Source organism: Cherax quadricarinatus, chromosome 49, assembly GCF_038502225.1.
Source record: "Cherax quadricarinatus isolate ZL_2023a chromosome 49, ASM3850222v1, whole genome shotgun sequence".
NCBI lineage: Eukaryota > Metazoa > Arthropoda > Malacostraca > Decapoda > Parastacidae > Cherax > Cherax quadricarinatus.
Window position 1 is genome coordinate 24528548 of NC_091340.1, and position 17974 is coordinate 24546521.

The window sequence follows — 17974 nt, forward strand, 5'->3', positions numbered from 1 at the left end:
TGGTGGTGGTTGTAACAGTGGTGGTTGTAGTGGTGATGGTTGTAGTGGTGGTGGTTGTAACAGTGGTGGTTGTAGTGGTGATGGTTGTAGTGGTGGTGGTTGTAACAGTGGTGGTTGTAGTGGTGATGGTTGTAGTGGTGATGGTTGTAGTGGTGATGGTTGTAGTGGTGATGGTTGTAGTGGTGATGGTTGTAATAGTGGTGGTTGTAGTGGTGATGGTTGTAGTGGTGATGGTTGTAGTGGTGATGGTTGTAGTGGTGATGGTTGTAGTGGTGGTGGTTGTAATAGTGGTGGTTGTAGTGGTGATGGTTGTAGTGGTGATGGTTGTAGTGGTGGTGGTTGTAACAGTGGTGGTTGTAGTGGTGATGGTTGTAATAGTGGTGGTTGTAGTGGTGATGGTTGTAGTGGTGATGGTTGTAGTGGTGATGGTTGTAGTGGTGATGGTTGTAGTGGTGGTGGTTGTAACAGTGGTGGTTGTAGTGGTGATGGTTGTAGTGGTGATGGTTGTAATATTGATGGTTGTAGTGATGATGGTTGTAGTGGTGGTGGTTGTAATAGTGGTGGTTGTAATAGTGGTGGTTGTAATAGTGGTGGTTGAAATAGTGGTGGTTGTAATACTGATGGTTGTAGTGGTGATGGTTGTAGTGGTGATGGTTGTAGTGGTGATGGTTGTATTGGTGGTGGTTGTAATAGTGGTGGTTGTAATAGTGGTGGTTGTAATAGTGGTGGTTGTAGTGGTGATGGTTGTAGTGGTGATGGTTGTAGTGGTGGTGGTTGTAATAGTGATGGTTGTAGTGATGGTTGTAGTGGTTGTGGTTGTAATAGTGGTGGTTGTAATAGTGGTGGTTGTAATAGTGGTGGTTGTAGTGGTGATGGTTGTAGTGGTGATGGTTGTAGTGGTGGTGGTTGTAATAGTGATGGTTGTAGTGGTGATGGTTGTAGTGATGGTTGTAGTGGTGGTGGTTGTAATAGTGGTGGTTGTAATAGTGGTGGTTGTAATAGTGGTGGTTGTAGTGGTGATGGTTGTAGTGGTGATGGTTGTAGTGGTGGTGGTTGTAGTGGTGGTGGTTGTAATAGCGGTGGTTGTAATAGTGGTGGTTGTAATAGTGGTGGTTGTAATAGTGGTGGTTGTAATAGTGGTGGTTGTAGTGATGATGGTTGTAATAAAGTTGGTAGAATTACCGACAATATGTAAAGTAAAAGGACACAAGTGCAACTAATGTGACATTTATTGTGGCAACGTTTCGCTCTCCAGGAGCTTTATCAAGCCATTACAAACAATACATGGACACAGAGGGTATATAAAGGCACAGAGTGAGGTGAATACTAGTGAGGTACCATTTCGATGTTCACTACTGGTAGTAGTAGTAGTAGTGGTAGTGACAAAAGTAATACAATATGGTTGAGCAATTAATTCGTACATGAGTAAAAGGATATAAAAGCTATTACTTGGGTAACATAAAAATAGGTTGGACAAATATAAACTGGAATGAGGCAGCTTGTTTCAGTGTTCACTCTCTGTGCTTTGTGTAGTATAACAGGAGAGACTATGTGATGGCAGGGTTTACTGTTTTCAGGAGGATTCTTGCTAAGACTTCGGAGATGGTGAAGCTGCCGTTGTTTTGTTTAATTGTATTCGAAACAGCGATCAGTGCTGATTCGAGGCACTTGCGTCTGCGGAAATTAGTTTCTTTGATCACTAATTGGGCGTCTCTGAATTTCATGAGATGATTGGTGGAATTTCGGTGTTGTACACAGGCGTTGTTCAGGTTATCGTTCCTACATGCGTAAATGTGTTCATTGAGGCGGGTGTCGAGGTTTCTGGCTGTTTCACCTACGTAAATCTTGTCACAGCCTCCACAGGGTATAGTGTAAACTCCTGCATTGACTGGTTCGTGGTGCTTGGATTTTGTCCTGGTTATATCCTTTATTGAAGTGCTAGAAGCGATGGCGACTCTGGTGTTAGCTTGTGAAAGTGCTTTTGAGACGTTCAGTGCAACCTGACTGTTGGGAAGAATTATAACTTTGCTTGGAGTGGTGTTGATGCGTGGAGAATTTATGATCTGAAGAGCTCTTTTCTTGCAGTCTTTGATGAAAAAAGAAGGAAAATGTAACTCTGTGAATGTTTGGTGAATGTATGTACATTCCTCGTCAAGAAACTCAGGACTACAAATTCGGTATGCTCTTAGGAAAAACCCGATGATGATGCCTCTTTTGGTCTTGGTATCTTGACTGGATACCAAGATACCAAGACCAAAAGAGGCATCATCATCGGGTTTTTCCTAAGAGCATACCGAATTTGTAGTCCTGAGTTTCTTGACGAGGAATGTACATACATTCACCATACTGCCCTTGATACTGGCCATGTAGTCACAAACTGTAAGGCTGGAGGTGATGTCCTGGTAGTCAGTAAATGTAGGGCTGATAGTGCTGTCCTGGGAGACAGTAATGGTGAAGCTGGAGGTGCTGTCCTGGGAGACAGTAATGGTGAAGCTGGAGGTGCTGTCCTGGGAGACAGTAATGGTGAAGCTGGAGATACTGTCCTGGGAGACAGTAATGGGGAAGCTGGAGGTGCTGTCCTGGGAGACAGAAATGGTGAAGCTGGAGATACTGTCCTGGTAGACAGTAATGGTGAAGCTGGAGATTTTGTCCAGGTAGTCGGGAATTATACGCAGGAAGGAATACATATAAATGACCTCATAGAGGACAGGAGCCATAGTAGGGAAACAAGTGTAGTCAAAGATAAGATAAAACCAATATTGCAAACCAGAAATACCGCAGGAAATAGCAAACAAGAGGACTCCAATAGCAATAGTGAGGATAAATTACCAAAAACAACTGGTGGGAGCTCCATTGTTGGTGCTAGGGAGGATAGGAATAAGACAGGGAAACATGCACCAACAGGGAATACAGTCACAGAAACCCAAGGCAAACGGAAACCAAGCCTGTGCACATACTATGCACTTGGTATCTGCTGGCATGGGAAATCTGGAAAAACAGATGGGACATGCAACTATGACCACCCTAGAAAATGTCATGCCCATATGACAACAGGAAAATGCAAACTCCCTTCCTGTAAGCTTTTTCACCCTGAAATGTGTACCTCTTCAGTACAGGAAAGACTGTGCTATAACTTAAATTGCCAGGCATACCATCTAAAGGGGACAAAAAGATACAAAACATCCAGGCCATGGGAAAACCTGGGTAGCCACAGCCACTCAAGAGGGAGAGGTTTTTTAGTGCCAGGAAGGAAAAAAAACTGGCAGGAAATGGCAGAAATCGTACACCAAATCCAGTCATTCCTGGAGTGGAACCACAGTCGATGGCCTCCACTCCAAACCAACAGATACAGATACTAATGCCGGAAAAAAAATCCCCCCCAGTACCAACAATACCACCAGTCCGATAACATTCTTCTTTGCAAATATACAGGGTCTAAAGCCAGCAATAAACAACAAAATACCTTTCATCCGTGGACTGCTTGCAGAGGCAAAGGCAATGTTCGCGGCTTTCACTGAGACCCACATAAAGGATCACTTGGACAACGAAATATGGATCCCAGGTTACAACCTATACAGATGTGACAGAGTGAACAGGCAAAAGGGGGGGGTTGGCCTGTACATTGCAGAGTCACTTGTTTGCACAGAACTGCTTAATGCCTCAAATGACGTAGTGGAAGTTTTAGCAGTAAAGGTCGAGAACCAAAACCTAGTCATTGTGGTAGTCTACAAGCCTCCGGATGCAACATCCCAGCAATTCCAGGAACAGCTGTTAAAAATTGACCACTGTCTGGAAAATCTTCCAGCTCCTGCACCCAACATCTTGCTCCTGGGGGATTTCAACTTAAGGCACCTAAAATGGAGGAATATAGCAAATAATATTGTTGCAGTAATAACACCAGGAGGCAGCTCTGATGAAAACTCACACTCACACGAGCTTTTAAATCTCTGCACAAAATTCAATTTAAACCACCAAATAATAGAGCCTACTAGACTGGAGAATACACTAGACCTCATCTTCACTAACAATGATGATCTGATAAGAAATGTCACCATATCAAAAACAATATACTCAGATCACAACATAATTGAGGTTCAGACATGTATGCGTGGAGCCTCAGACCGACAAAATGAGACTAGTCACGAGGGAGCATTCACCAAATTCAACTTCAATAACAAAAACATAAAGTGGGACCAAGTAAACCAAGTCCTAACCGATATAAGCTGGGAAGATATACTAAGCAACACAGACCCAAACTTATGCCTAGAACAGATTAACTCGGTGGCACTCGATGTATGCACAAGGCTTATTCCTCTAAGAAAAAGGAGGAGTAGATGTAAAATAGAAAGAGACAGGCGCTCCCTTTACAGGCGACGGAAAAGAATAACAGAGCGGCTAAAAGAGGTCAATATATCAGAAATGCGCAGGGAGACACTGGTCAGAGAAATAGCAAGCATCGAACTTAAGCTAAAAGAATCCTTTAGGAGTCAGGAATCGCGGGAAGAACTAAAAGCCATAAATGAAATCGAAAGAAACCCAAAGTATTTCTTCTCCTATGCCAAATCAAAATCGAGAACAACGTCCAGTATTGGGCCCCTACTTAAACAAGATGGGTCCTACACAGATGACAGCAAGGAAATGAGTGAGCTACTCAAGTCCCAATATGACTCAGTTTTTAGCAAGCCGCTAACCAGACTGAGAGTCGAAGATCAAAATGAATTTTTTATGAGAGAGCCACAAAATTTGATTAACACAAGCCTATCCGATGTTATCCTGACGCCAAATGACTTCGAACAGGCGATAAATGACATGCCCATGCACTCTGCCCCAGGGCCAGACTCATGGAACTCTGTGTTCATCAAGAACTGCAAGAAGCCCCTATCACGAGCCTTTTCCATCCTATGGAGAGGGAGCATGGACACGGGGGTCGTCCCTCAGTTACTAAAAACAACAGACATAGCCCCACTCCACAAAGGGGGCAGTAAAGCAACAGCAAAGAACTACAGACCAATAGCACTAACATCCCATATCATAAAAATCTTTGAAAGGGTCCTAAGAAGCAAGATCACCACCCATCTAGAAACCCATCAGTTACACAACCCAGGGCAACATGGGTTTAGAACAGGTCGCTCCTGTCTGTCTCAACTACTGGATCACTACGACAAGGTCCTAAATGCACTAGAAGACAAAAAGAATGCAGATGTAATATATACAGACTTTGCAAAAGCCTTCGACAAGTGTGACCATGGCGTAATAGCGCACAAAATGCGCGCTAAAGGAATAACAGGAAAAGTTGGTCGATGGATCTATAATTTCCTCACTAACAGAACACAGAGAGTAGTCGTCAACAGAGTAAAGTCCGAGGCAGCTACGGTGAAAAGCTCTGTTCCACAAGGCACAGTACTAGCTCCCATCTTGTTCCTCATCCTCATATCCGACATAGACAAGGATGTCAGCCACAGCACCGTGTCTTCCTTTGCAGATGACACCCGAATCTGCATGACAGTGTCTTCCATTGCAGACACTGCAAGGCTCCAGGCGGACATCAACCAAATCTTTCAGTGGGCTGCAGAAAACAATATGAAGTTCAACGATGAGAAATTTCAATTACTCAGATATGGTAAACATGAGGAAATTAAATCTTCATCAGAGTACAAAACAAATTCTGGCCACAAAATAGAGCGAAACACCAACGTCAAAGACCTGGGAGTGATTATGTCGGAGGATCTCACCTTCAAGGACCATAACATTGTATCAATCGCATCTGCTAGAAAAATGACAGGATGGATAATGAGAACCTTCAAAACTAGGGAGGCCAAGCCCATGATGACACTCTTCAGGTCACTTGTTCTATCTAGGCTGGAATATTGCTGCACTCTAACAGCACCTTTCAAGGCAGGTGAAATTGCCGACCTAGAAAATGTACAGAGAACTTTCACGGCGCGCATAACGGAGATAAAACACCTCAATTACTGGGAGCGCTTGAGGTTTCTAAACCTGTATTCCCTGGAACGCAGGAGGGAGAGATACATGATTATATACACCTGGAAAATCCTAGAGGGACTAGTACCGAACTTGCACACGAAAATCACTCACTACGAAAGCAAAAGACTTGGCAGACGATGCACCATCCCCCCAATGAAAAGCAGGGGTGTCACTAGCACGTTAAGAGACCATACAATAAGTGTCAGGGGACCGAGACTGTTCAACTGCCTCCCAGCACACATAAGGGGGATTACCAACAGACCCCTGGCAGTCTTCAAGCTGGCACTGGACAAGCACCTAAAGGCAGTTCCTGATCAGCCGGGCTGTGGCTCGTACGTTGGTTTGCGTGCAGCCAGCAGCAACAGCCTGGTTGATCAGGCGCTGATCCACCAGGAGGCCTGGTCACAGACCGGGCCGCGGGGGCGTTGACCCCCGAAACTCTCTCCAGGTAAACTCCAGGTACATTCACAGAGTTACATTTTCCTTCTTTTTTCATCAAAGACTGCAAGAAAAGAGCTCTTCAGATCATAAATTCTCCACGCATCAACACCACTCCAAGCAAAGTTATAATTCTTCCCAACAGTCAGGTTGCACTGAACGTCTCAAAAGCACTTTCACAAGCTAACACCAGAGTCGCCATCGCTTCTAGCACTTCAATAAAGGATATAACCAGGACAAAATCCAAGCACCACGAACCAGTCAATGCAGGAGTTTACACTATACCCTGTGGAGGCTGTGACAAGATTTACGTAGGTGAAACAGCCAGAAACCTCGACACCCGCCTCAATGAACACATTTACGCATGTAGGAACGATAACCTGAACAACGCCTGTGTACAACACCGAAATTCCACCAATCATCTCATGAAATTCAGAGACGCCCAATTAGTGATCAAAGAAACTAATTTCCGCAGACGCAAGTGCCTCGAATCAGCACTGATCGCTGTTTCGAATACAATTAAACAAAACAACGGCAGCTTCACCATCTCCGAAGTCTTAGCAAGAATCCTCCTGAAAACAGTAAACCCTGCCATCACATAGTCTCTCCTGTTATACTACACAAAGCACAGAGAGTGAACACTGAAACAACCTGCCTCATTCCAGTTTATATTTGTCCAACCTATTTTTATGTTACCCAAGTAATAGCTTTTATATCCTTTTACTCATGTACGAATTAATTGCTCTACCATATTGTATTACTTTTGTCACTACCACCACTACTACTACTACTACTACCAGTAGTGAACATCGAAATGGTACCTCACTAGTATTCACCTCACTCTGTGCCTTTATATACCCTCTGTGTCCATGTATTGTTTGTAATGGCTTGATAAAGCTCCTGGAGAGCGAAACGTTGCCACAATAAATGTCACATTAGTTGCACTTGTGTCCTTTTACTTTACATGATGGTTGTAGTGGTGGTGGTTGTAATAGTGGTGGTTGTAGTGGTGATGGTTGTAATAGTGATGGTTGTAGTGGTGATGGTTGTAGTGGTGGTGGTTGTAATAGTGATGGTTGTAGTAGTGGTGATTGTAGTGGTGGTGGTTGTAACAGTGGTGGTTGTAGTGATGATGGTTGTAGTGGTGATGGTTGTAACAGTGGTGGTTGTAGTGGTGATGGTTGTAGTGGTGGTGGTTGTAACAGTGGTGGTTGTAGTGGTGATGGTTGTAGTGGTGGTGGTTGTAAGAGTGGCGATGGTTGTAGTGGTGATGGTTGTAGTGGTGATGGTTGTAACAGTGGTGGTTATAGTGGTGATGGTTGTAGTGGTGGTGGTTGTAATAGTGGTGGTTGTAGTGGTGATGGTTGTAGTGGTGGTGGTTGTAATAGTGGTGGTTGTAATAGTGGTGGTTGTAGTGGTGGTGGTTGTAACAGTGGTGGTTGTAGTGGTGATGGTTGTAGTGGTGGTGGTTGTAGTGGTGATGTTGTAGTGGTGGTGGTTGTAAGTGGTGGTTGTAGTGGTGATGGTTGTAGTGGTGGTGGTTGTAACAGTGGTGGTTGTAGTGGTCTTCAGTAAATGCTGCATCTCATGGTTACCTGTAGTCAGGTAACCATGGGATGAAGGTGAACGACAGGGAAGAAGGAATGTGGCAGATGTTGCAAATGTATGGAATAGGAGGTAGGTTACTGAGAGCAGTTAAGAGTATGTAGGAGAGAGAGAGAGAGAGAGAGAGAGAGAGAGAGAGAGAGAGAGAGAGAGAGAGAGAGAGAGAGAGAGAGAGATTTTCCACTAAAATTAGGCCTTAGACAGGGATGAGTAATGCCACCATGGTTGTTCAAAATATTTATAGACAGGGTTAAAAGAGAAGTGAATACTCGGGTGTTGGCAAGAGCTGTGGGATTAAAAGATTTTAACACAAAGTGGGAGTTGTCACAGTTGCTTTTTGCTGATGACACTGTGCTTTTGGGAGATTCTGAAGGGAAGTTGCAGAGGTTGGTGGACGAGTTTGGTAGGGTATGTAAAAGAAGGAAATTAATAGTGAACATAGGAAAGAGCAAGTGATGAGGATAAAAAAAAATAGGTAGTGAAAGATAGCAGTGAAAGATTAGCCTCGGTGCTAGTCTTTCACTACTAATCCAAGACTGAGGGACGGATTACCTCATCTTCTGTATAAAATTCTACTGTCATCACATTATGTCCATGAATGTGTATTGATAAAACCACTGGATGGTGAAGCGTCTACAATAAAGACTCCCAGATGTTGTACATGTGTCTAATTCTTCAACTGAGATCAATTGTGGTGGTTGTAGTTGAACTGTTCTTGTATAACCACTGACCACATGTGGTTGCCTGTATTCAGGTTTGTTGATGTGGTTGTAGTGGTCTTGATGTATCTACTAACCTCTCGTGGACTCTTGAGGTTAAGTAAGTTGTGATGGTTATAATGTACATGCCGGCGGCTCATGGTGATAATAAGTCAGGTTAATTTAGGTAAATGGATACACATGCAACTGGTGGCTAAAGCTCTTGCTTCACACGGCGAGGGTCTGAGTTCGATTCCCACCGAGGGTAGAAATATTGGGCGTGTTTCTTTACACCGGTTGTCTATGTTCCCCATCAGTAAAATGGGTACCTGGGTGTTAGTGGACTGGTGTGGGTCGCATCCTGGGACAAAACTGATCCAATTTTCTGGAAATGCTCAGCATAACAAGCAGCTTTCTAGATAGTAGTATGTCATTGATGTCATCTGTGGTCTGTATACCTTGTACATGTACTTATAGTAAATTAAGATAATATTATTATTAATATTATGGTAACGTTTCACTTTCCAGAAGCTCCTGAAGAGCGAAACGTTAAAAGGTCACATTAGCTACATCTGTGTCCATTTATCTAACATTTTGTTGAGGCGGTAGATTTATCATGCGTGTTGGCCTCTTGGATTTAGTCCTGTAGACTTAAAAATCAATAAACCTTCCTCGTGGAGATAAATGTTTATTTTCTCACCCACATGGTGAAAAAAAATAAACACAAATACTGTATAATACAGTACATGAGTATATATTACTGCTAACCAGGATTTAGGAGTTCTAGTTAGCAGTAACCTAAAACCAGGACAACAGTGCATTAGTGTTCGCAATAAAGCTAACAGAATTCTTGGCTTCATATCAAGAAGCATAAATAATAGAAGTCCTCAGGTTGTTCTTCAACTCTATATATCCTTGGTTAGGCCTCATTTAGATTATGTTGCTCAGTTTTGGTCACCGTATTACAGAATGAATATAAATACTCTGGAAAACGTACAGAGGAGGATGACAAAGATGATCCCATGTATCAGAAATCTTCACTATGAGGATAGACTGAGACCCTGAATCTGCACTTTCTCGTAAGGCGTAGAATTAGGGATAATATGATCGAGGTGTATAAATGGAAAACAGGAATAAATAAAGGGGATGTAAATAGCGTACTGAAAATTTCCAGGCAAGACAGGACTCGCAGCAATGGTTTCAAGTTGGAAAAATTCAGATTCAGGAAGGATATAGGAAAGCACTGGTTTGGTAATAGAGTTGTAGATGAGTGGAACAAACTCCCGAGTACAGTTATTCAGGCTAAAACGTTGTGTAGTTTTAAAAATAGGTTAGATAAATACATGAGTGGGTGTGAGTTGGACCTGACTAGCTTATGCTGCTGGGTCTGGTGCAGTGCTCCATCCTTGAGTGGAGGTGACCAGACTGGGTGGGTCATTGGGCTTATCCGGGGGGGGGACATGGACCTGCTCCGCATGGGTCAGTAGGCCTGTTGCAGTGTTCCTTCTTTTATATGTTCTTATATAGTGTGGAGAGTGAGGTGACTCTGCACACTATATACGCTCGTATATTCTCTCTCACCAGGTAGATCTATTTGTGACTTTATAAACTCCACTTTATAAAGGATCGCATTATGCTGCATTTGTGTTTATTTTCCAAACTTTTCTCAATGTGATGTAATAAAAACAAGATAGTAACTAGTGTATACTGGCCTCACTGTCTTTCAGGGAATGGAAGACTGTATTGTGCTAGACGAGTTGATGGATCAGTTTGACGACGATTTGGCCCTTGTATTGCCAGCTTTCTCCAAACATAGGAACCCTGACGCTGAGGCCATTGTTGACCTTGCTATGTACAACTACTTAGAGGTGAGCTTACAATCTGATCATAAGAACATAAGACTACGGTGCTTGTTCAGCTCCAAGACTGAGGGACTGATTAACTCATTCTTTGTATATAATTCTACAGTCTTCACATCATATCCTTGTATTAAATTGATAAAGCCACTGGTTGGCGAAATGTCTACAAATTAGCTGAGGTAAGATAAATTATATTAACTCATAGCCCATAAATTTAGAGTATCCAAGACAGTCAGTAATATTATCACTCCTCTTAAAGATGCGGTCGCTAGTCAACTCTAAACTTTTCCTGCTGCGGAAGAAATTGGATGATATATTGAGTCGCCTTCTTCCCAGGACGTGGGTGCCTCTGTACACCATGGTTACCTTCTCCCGGGAGAGATACCATGTCTGTATTGCCAATAGGAAGTGGCAAGATAAGGTGAGATCTCCTTATATATTATGTTTCTAAAATCTCTGGATGATAGGATGCTCATGGCCGTAGCATCTCTGTAGTTTAGTTTAATATGTTTATTATGCACCCCATACCCATCCTGTGGGCGGTAGTCAAAAGATTACAGAGGTACATAATTGGTCCAGGGACTGGACTCTGTAGCAAGCATATTCTCAAACTTCAATATTTATAGAGTTCAGGCTATAACTTCCACTATAACTTCCACTATAACTTCCACTATAACTTGCACTATAACTTCCACTATAACTTGCACTATAAGATGAGAGCACTTGCCTCTTGTTGTCATATAACAGACACTTTTTCTTTCGTTCTTGTCAGGTATATTCAACTATATGTATTATTATACAAGTATAGTGTAATATATTTTAACTGAAGTTAACTTTCTGAAATTATTTCCTGAAAGTCAGTATTTAAATTTTGCCAGTTTCTCTGCGAAACAGAAAGTCAATTAGGACGAACAAACCAAAATGAAGATAAACTTTATCAGCGTTGAAGGTTTAATTGTTTAAATAAGTAATTAAGTAAGATTTATTTCTGATCAGAAGAAACTGTCTTCATTTATTTCACCAGATCTACCTGGGGTTGATTACCTTTGTGACTTATTACGACTGTGACCAGATCTACCTGGGGTTGATTACCTTTGAAACTTGTTATGACTGTGACCAGATCTACCTGGGGTTGATTACCTTTGTGACTTGTTATGACTGTGACCAGATCTACCTGGGGTTGATTACCTTTGTAACTTGTTATGACTGTGACTTATTACAGTGATCTACCTGGGGTTTATTACCTTTGTAACTAGTTATGACCTGTGACTGTGACAGATCTACCTGGGGTTGATTACCTTTGTGACTTATTACGACTGTGACCAGATCTACCTGGGGTTGATTACCTTTGTAACTAGTTATGACTGTGACCAGATCTACCTGGGGTTTATTACCTTTGTAACTAGTTATGACTGTGACCAGATCTACCTGGGGTTGATTACCTTTGTAACTTGTTATGACTGTGACCAGATCTACCTGGGGTTGATTACCTTTGTAACTTGTTATGACTGTGACCAGATCTACCTGGGGTTGATTACCTTTGTAACTAGTTATGACTGTGACCAGATCTACCTGGGGGTTATTACCTTTGTAACTAGTTATGACTGTGACCAGATCTACCTGGGGTTGATTACCTTTGTAACTTGTTACGACTGTGACCAGATCTACCTGGGGTTGATTACCTTTGTGACTTGTTATGACTGTGACCAGATCTACCTGGGGTTGATTACCTTTGTGACTTATTACGACTGTGACCAGATCTACCTGGGGTTGATTACCTTTGTAACTTGTTATGACTGTGACCAGATCTACCTGGGGTTGATTACCTTTGTGACTTATTATGACTGTGACCAGATCTACCTGGGGTTGATTACCTTTGTGACTTGTTATGATTGTGACCAGATCTACCTGGGGTTGATTACCTTTGTAACTTGTTATGACTGTGACCAGATCTACCTGGGGTTGATTACCTTTGTGACTAGTTATGACTGTGACCAGATCTACCTGGGGTTGATTACCTTTGTAACTAGTTATGACTGTGACCAGATCTACCTGGGGTTGATTACCTTTGTAACTAGTTATGACTGTGACCAGATCTACCTGGGGTTGATTACCTTTGTGACTAGTTATGACTGTGACCAGATCTACCTGGGGTTGATTACCTTTGTGACTTGTTATGACTGTGACCAGATCTACCTGGGGTTTATTACCTTTGTGACTAGTTATGACTGTGACCAGATCTACCTGGGGTTGATTACCTTTGTGACTTGTTATGACTGTGACCAGATCTACCTGGGGTTGATTACCTTTGTGACTTATTACGACTGTGACCAGATCTACCTGGGGTTGATTACCTTTGTAACTTGTTATGACTGTGACCAGATCTACCTGGGGTTGATTACCTTTGTGACTTATTATGACTGTGACCAGATCTACCTGGGGTTGATTACCTTTGTGACTTGTTATGATTGTGACCAGATCTACCTGGGGTTGATTACCTTTGTAACTTGTTATGACTGTGACCAGATCTACCTGGGGTTGATTACCTTTGTGACTAGTTATGACTGTGACCAGATCTACCTGGGGTTGATTACCTTTGTAACTAGTTATGACTGTGACCAGATCTACCTGGGGTTGATTACCTTTGTAACTAGTTATGACTGTGACCAGATCTACCTGGGGTTGATTACCTTTGTGACTAGTTATGACTGTGACCAGATCTACCTGGGGTTGATTACCTTTGTGACTTGTTATGACTGTGACCAGATCTACCTGGGGTTTATTACCTTTGTGACTAGTTATGACTGTGACCAGATCTACCTGGGGTTGATTACCTTTGTGACTTGTTATGACTGTGACCAGATCTACCTGGGGTTGATTACCTTTGTGACTTGTTACGACTGTGACCAGATCTACCTGGGGTTGATTACCTTTGTGACTTGTTATGACTGTGACCAGATCTACCTGGGGTTGATTACCTTTGTGACTTGTTATGACTGTGACCAGATCTACCTGGGGTTGATTACCTTTGTGACTTGTTATGACTGTGACCAGATCTACCTGGGGTTGATTACCTTTGTGACTTATTATGACTGTGACCAGATCTACCTGGGGTTGATTACCTTTGTAACTTGTTATGACTGTGACCAGATCTACCTGGGGTTGATTACCTTTGTGACTTGTTACGACTGTAACCAGATCTACCTGGGGTTGATTACCTTTGTGACTTGTTATGACTGTGACCAGATCTACCTGGGGTTGATTACCTTTGTGACTTGTTATGACTGTGACCAGATCTACCTGGGATTGATTACCTTTGTAACTAGTTATGACTGTGACCAGATCTACCTGGGGTTGATTACCTTTGTGACTTGTTACGACTGTGACCAGATCTACCTGGGGTTGATTACCTTTGTAACTTGTTATGACTGTGACCAGATCTACCTGGGGTTGATTACCTTTGTACCTTGTTATGACTGTGACCAGATCTACCTGGGGTTTATTACCTTTGTAACTTGTTACGACTGTGACCAGATCTACCTGGGGTTGATTACCTTTGTAACTTGTTATGACTGTGACCAGATCTACCTGGGGTTGATTACCTTTGTAACTTATTATGACTGTGACCAGATCTACCTGGGGTTGATTACCTTTGTGACTTGTTATGACTGTGACCAGATCTACCTGGGGTTGATTACCTTTGTGACTAGTTATGACTGTGACCAGATCTACCTGGGGTTGATTACCTTTGTGACTTATTATGACTGTGACCAGATCTACCTGGGGTTGATTACCTTTGTGACTTATTATGACTGTGACCAGATCTACCTGGGGTTGATTACCTTTGTAACTAGTTATGACTGTGACCAGATCTACCTGGGGTTGATTACCTTTGTGACTTATTATGACTGTGACCAGATCTACCTGGGGTTTATTACCTTTGTAACTTGTTATGACTGTGACCAGATCTACCTGGGGTTGATTACCTTTGTAACTTGTTATGACTGTGACCAGATCTACCTGGGGTTTATTACCTTTGTGACTTGTTATGACTGTGACCAGATCTACCAGGGGTTTATTACCTTTGTGACTTGTTATGACTGTGACCAGATCTACCTGGGGTTGATTACCTTTGTAACTTGTTATGACTGTGACCAGATCTACCTGGGGTTGATTACCTTTGTGACTTGTTATGACTGTGACCAGATCTACCTGGGGTTGATTACCTTTGTAACTAGTTATGACTGTGACCAGATCTACCTGGGGTTGATTACCTTTGTGACTTGTTATGACTGTGACCAGATCTACCTGGGGTTGATTACCTTTGTAACTTGTTATGACTGTGACCAGATCTACCAGGGGTTTATTACCTTTGTGACTTGTTATGACTGTGACCAGATCTACCTGGGGTTGATTACCTTTGTAACTTGTCATGACTGTGACCAGATCTACCTGGGGTTGATTACCTTTGTGACTTGTTATGACTGTGACCAGATCTACCTGGGGTTGATTACCTTTGTGACTTGTTATGACTGTGACCAGATCTACCAGGGGTTTATTACCTTTGTGACTTGTTATGACTGTGACCAGATCTACCTGGGGTTGATTACCTTTGTAACTAGTTATGACTGTGACCAGATCTACCTGGGGTTGATTACCTTTGTGACTTATTATGACTGTGACCAGATCTACCTGGGGTTGATTACCTTTGTGACTTATTATGACTGTGACCAGATCTACCTGGGGTTGATTACCTTTGTAACTAGTTATGACTGTGACCAGATCTACCTGGGGTTGATTACCTTTGTGACTTATTATGACTGTGACCAGATCTACCTGGGGTTTATTACCTTTGTAACTAGTTATGACTGTGACCAGATCTACCTGGGGTTGATTACCTTTGTGACTTATTATGACTGTGACCAGATCTACCTGGGGTTGATTACCTTTGTGACTTATTATGACTGTGACCAGATCTACCTGGGGTTGATTACCTTTGTAACTAGTTATGACTGTGACCAGATCTACCTGGGGTTGATTACCTTTGTGACTTATTATGACTGTGACCAGATCTACCTGGGGTTTATTACCTTTGTAACTAGTTATGACTGTGACCAGATCTACCAGGGGTTTATTACCTTTGTGACTTGTTATGGCTGTGACCAGATCTACCTGGGGTTGATTACCTTTGTAACTTGTTATGGCTGTGACCAGATCTACCTGGGGTTGATTACCTTTGTGACTTGTTATGACTGTGACCAGATCTACCTGGGGTTGATTACCTTTGTAACTAGTTATGACTGTGACCAGATCTACCTGGGGTTTATTACCTTTGTAACTTGCTCAGCTATCAAAACTTTGGGGTCCAGTCCCTGGACCCATTATGTACCTCTGTAATCTTTTGACTACCACAGGATGGGTATGGTGTGACTACCACCCACAGGATGGGTATGAGGTGACTACCACCCACACCATGGGTATGAGGTGACTACCACCCACACCATGGGTATGAGGTGACTACCACCCACACCATGGGTATGAGGTGACTACCACCCACACCATGGGTATGAGGTGACTACCACCCACACCATGGGTATGAGGTGACTACCACCCACACCATGGGTATGAGGTGACTACCACCCACACCATGGGTATGAGGTGACTACCACCCACACCATGGGTATGAGGTGACTACCACCCACACCATGGGTATGAGGTGACTACCACCCACACCATGGGTATGAGGTGACTACCACCCACACCATGGGTATGAGGTGACTACCACCCACACCATGGGTATGAGGTGACTACCACCCACACCATGGGTATGAGGTGACTACCACCCACACCATGGGTATGAGGTGACTACCACCCACACCATGGGTATGAGGTGACTACCACCCACACCATGGGTATGAGGTGACTACCACCCACACCATGGGTATGAGGTGACTACCACCCACACCATGGGTATGAGGTGACTACCACCCACACCATGGGTATGGTGTGACTACCACCCACACCATGGGTATGGTGTGACTACCACCCACACCATGGGTATGGGTATGGGCTGCATAATGAAGATATTAAACTAATTTGATTAATAAAATTGATATATTATAAAGCACACAACCAAAAAACCAGGCAAACCTTCCATTGTGGAAAACACATCAACACTAAAAGTTTACAGCCGACCGGAAGAGTCATTCTTCAGTTAGTGAATTATTATTATTATTATAATCAAGGGGGAAGCGCTAAACCCGGAGGATTATACAGCGCCTGGGGGGGGGGGATGTGGAAGGCATTCAGGCTTAATTCGGGGAACTGGAGCACAGATCCAATTCCCTAAATCAAGAGCCCCTCACCAACATCAAGGAACCTTCCTTGAGGGGTTCAGTTAGTGAAGAAAATCCATCCTACAGCGACTGTGGAATGTGACGCATTCGGATTCGATCCAAGCTAGGGAAGGATAGGTCCAGTTCCTTGGATCAAGAGCCCCTCACCAACGTCAAGGCAAAATAATGGAGTATTGTAAAATAATACTCTTAATATTGAGATTAAAAGTGACATATTTCACCTACACTCTCCATTAAGAACACCAGTCTTCTGCTAAGTACGATAAACCACTGTTAAAAGTTTGAAGCCGATCAGAGGAGGTGTTCTCCAGTTATTAAAGGAAACAAAAATCTGGCAATGTCCTTTGTGAATATTAAAATGGTATACAATGGTGATAGGTTGGTAAGATACATGTTTAACTGTTAAGTTTCTTTATTCCGTAACGTTCCGCCTACACGGTAGGCTTCTTCAGCCAAGTACAGAAAAGTTGGCAGAAGCAGTAGAGATGTGAAGATGATGTAATAAGTCCATCCTTGAAAACGTAGTTGGTCAGACATAATTTAACCAACTACGTTTTCAACATTTCTACTGCTTCTGCCAACTTTTCTGTACTTGACTGAAGAAAGCTACTGTGTAGATGAATAATAACGTTACGGATTACTCTATCATAATTTCCATTTGTTACAGATACTGAGCAACTTGGTCAAAGTTGTTGGTGTGGCTGGTATTGCTGGAGGCGTACTGCTAACCAAGACTGAAACTTTTCACTACATGTCCTGTGCTCTCTTAACACACTTAACAAGACTCACCACCAAAACCTTTGCCATTGCCACACGCTGACTCTCCATTACAACCATCGTCCACAAGACAACAAGATTGATGTTCAAACTACTTGTGTCATCATTGTAATCCAAGAATATTTACTCCTTTGTTTCTGCTGGATAATACGTCACAGAAAACACTTGTCCTGTTTTCTGGTGAACCTTACCTAAACTAACCATTATTTGATCTTATTGACTTATTTTAAGTGAAATATACATGTTGCATTGTAAT

At 42.7% G+C, this 17974-nt stretch overlaps 1 protein-coding gene across 1 annotated transcript in view; it reads left to right on the plus strand.

Annotated features, from left to right (window-relative positions):
• LOC128697032 (Kynurenine 3-monooxygenase cn) overlaps window positions 1–17974 on the plus strand; it is a 49354-nt gene extending 31380 nt beyond the window's left edge. Inside the window, exons 5-7 of the mRNA XM_053788545.2 lie at window positions 10454–10594; window positions 10845–11006; window positions 17609–17974. Of these exons, the coding sequence (XP_053644520.2) occupies window positions 10454–10594; window positions 10845–11006; window positions 17609–17761 (456 nt within the window). The 3' untranslated portion in view covers window positions 17762–17974. The remainder of the gene's footprint in view (window positions 1–10453; window positions 10595–10844; window positions 11007–17608) is intronic.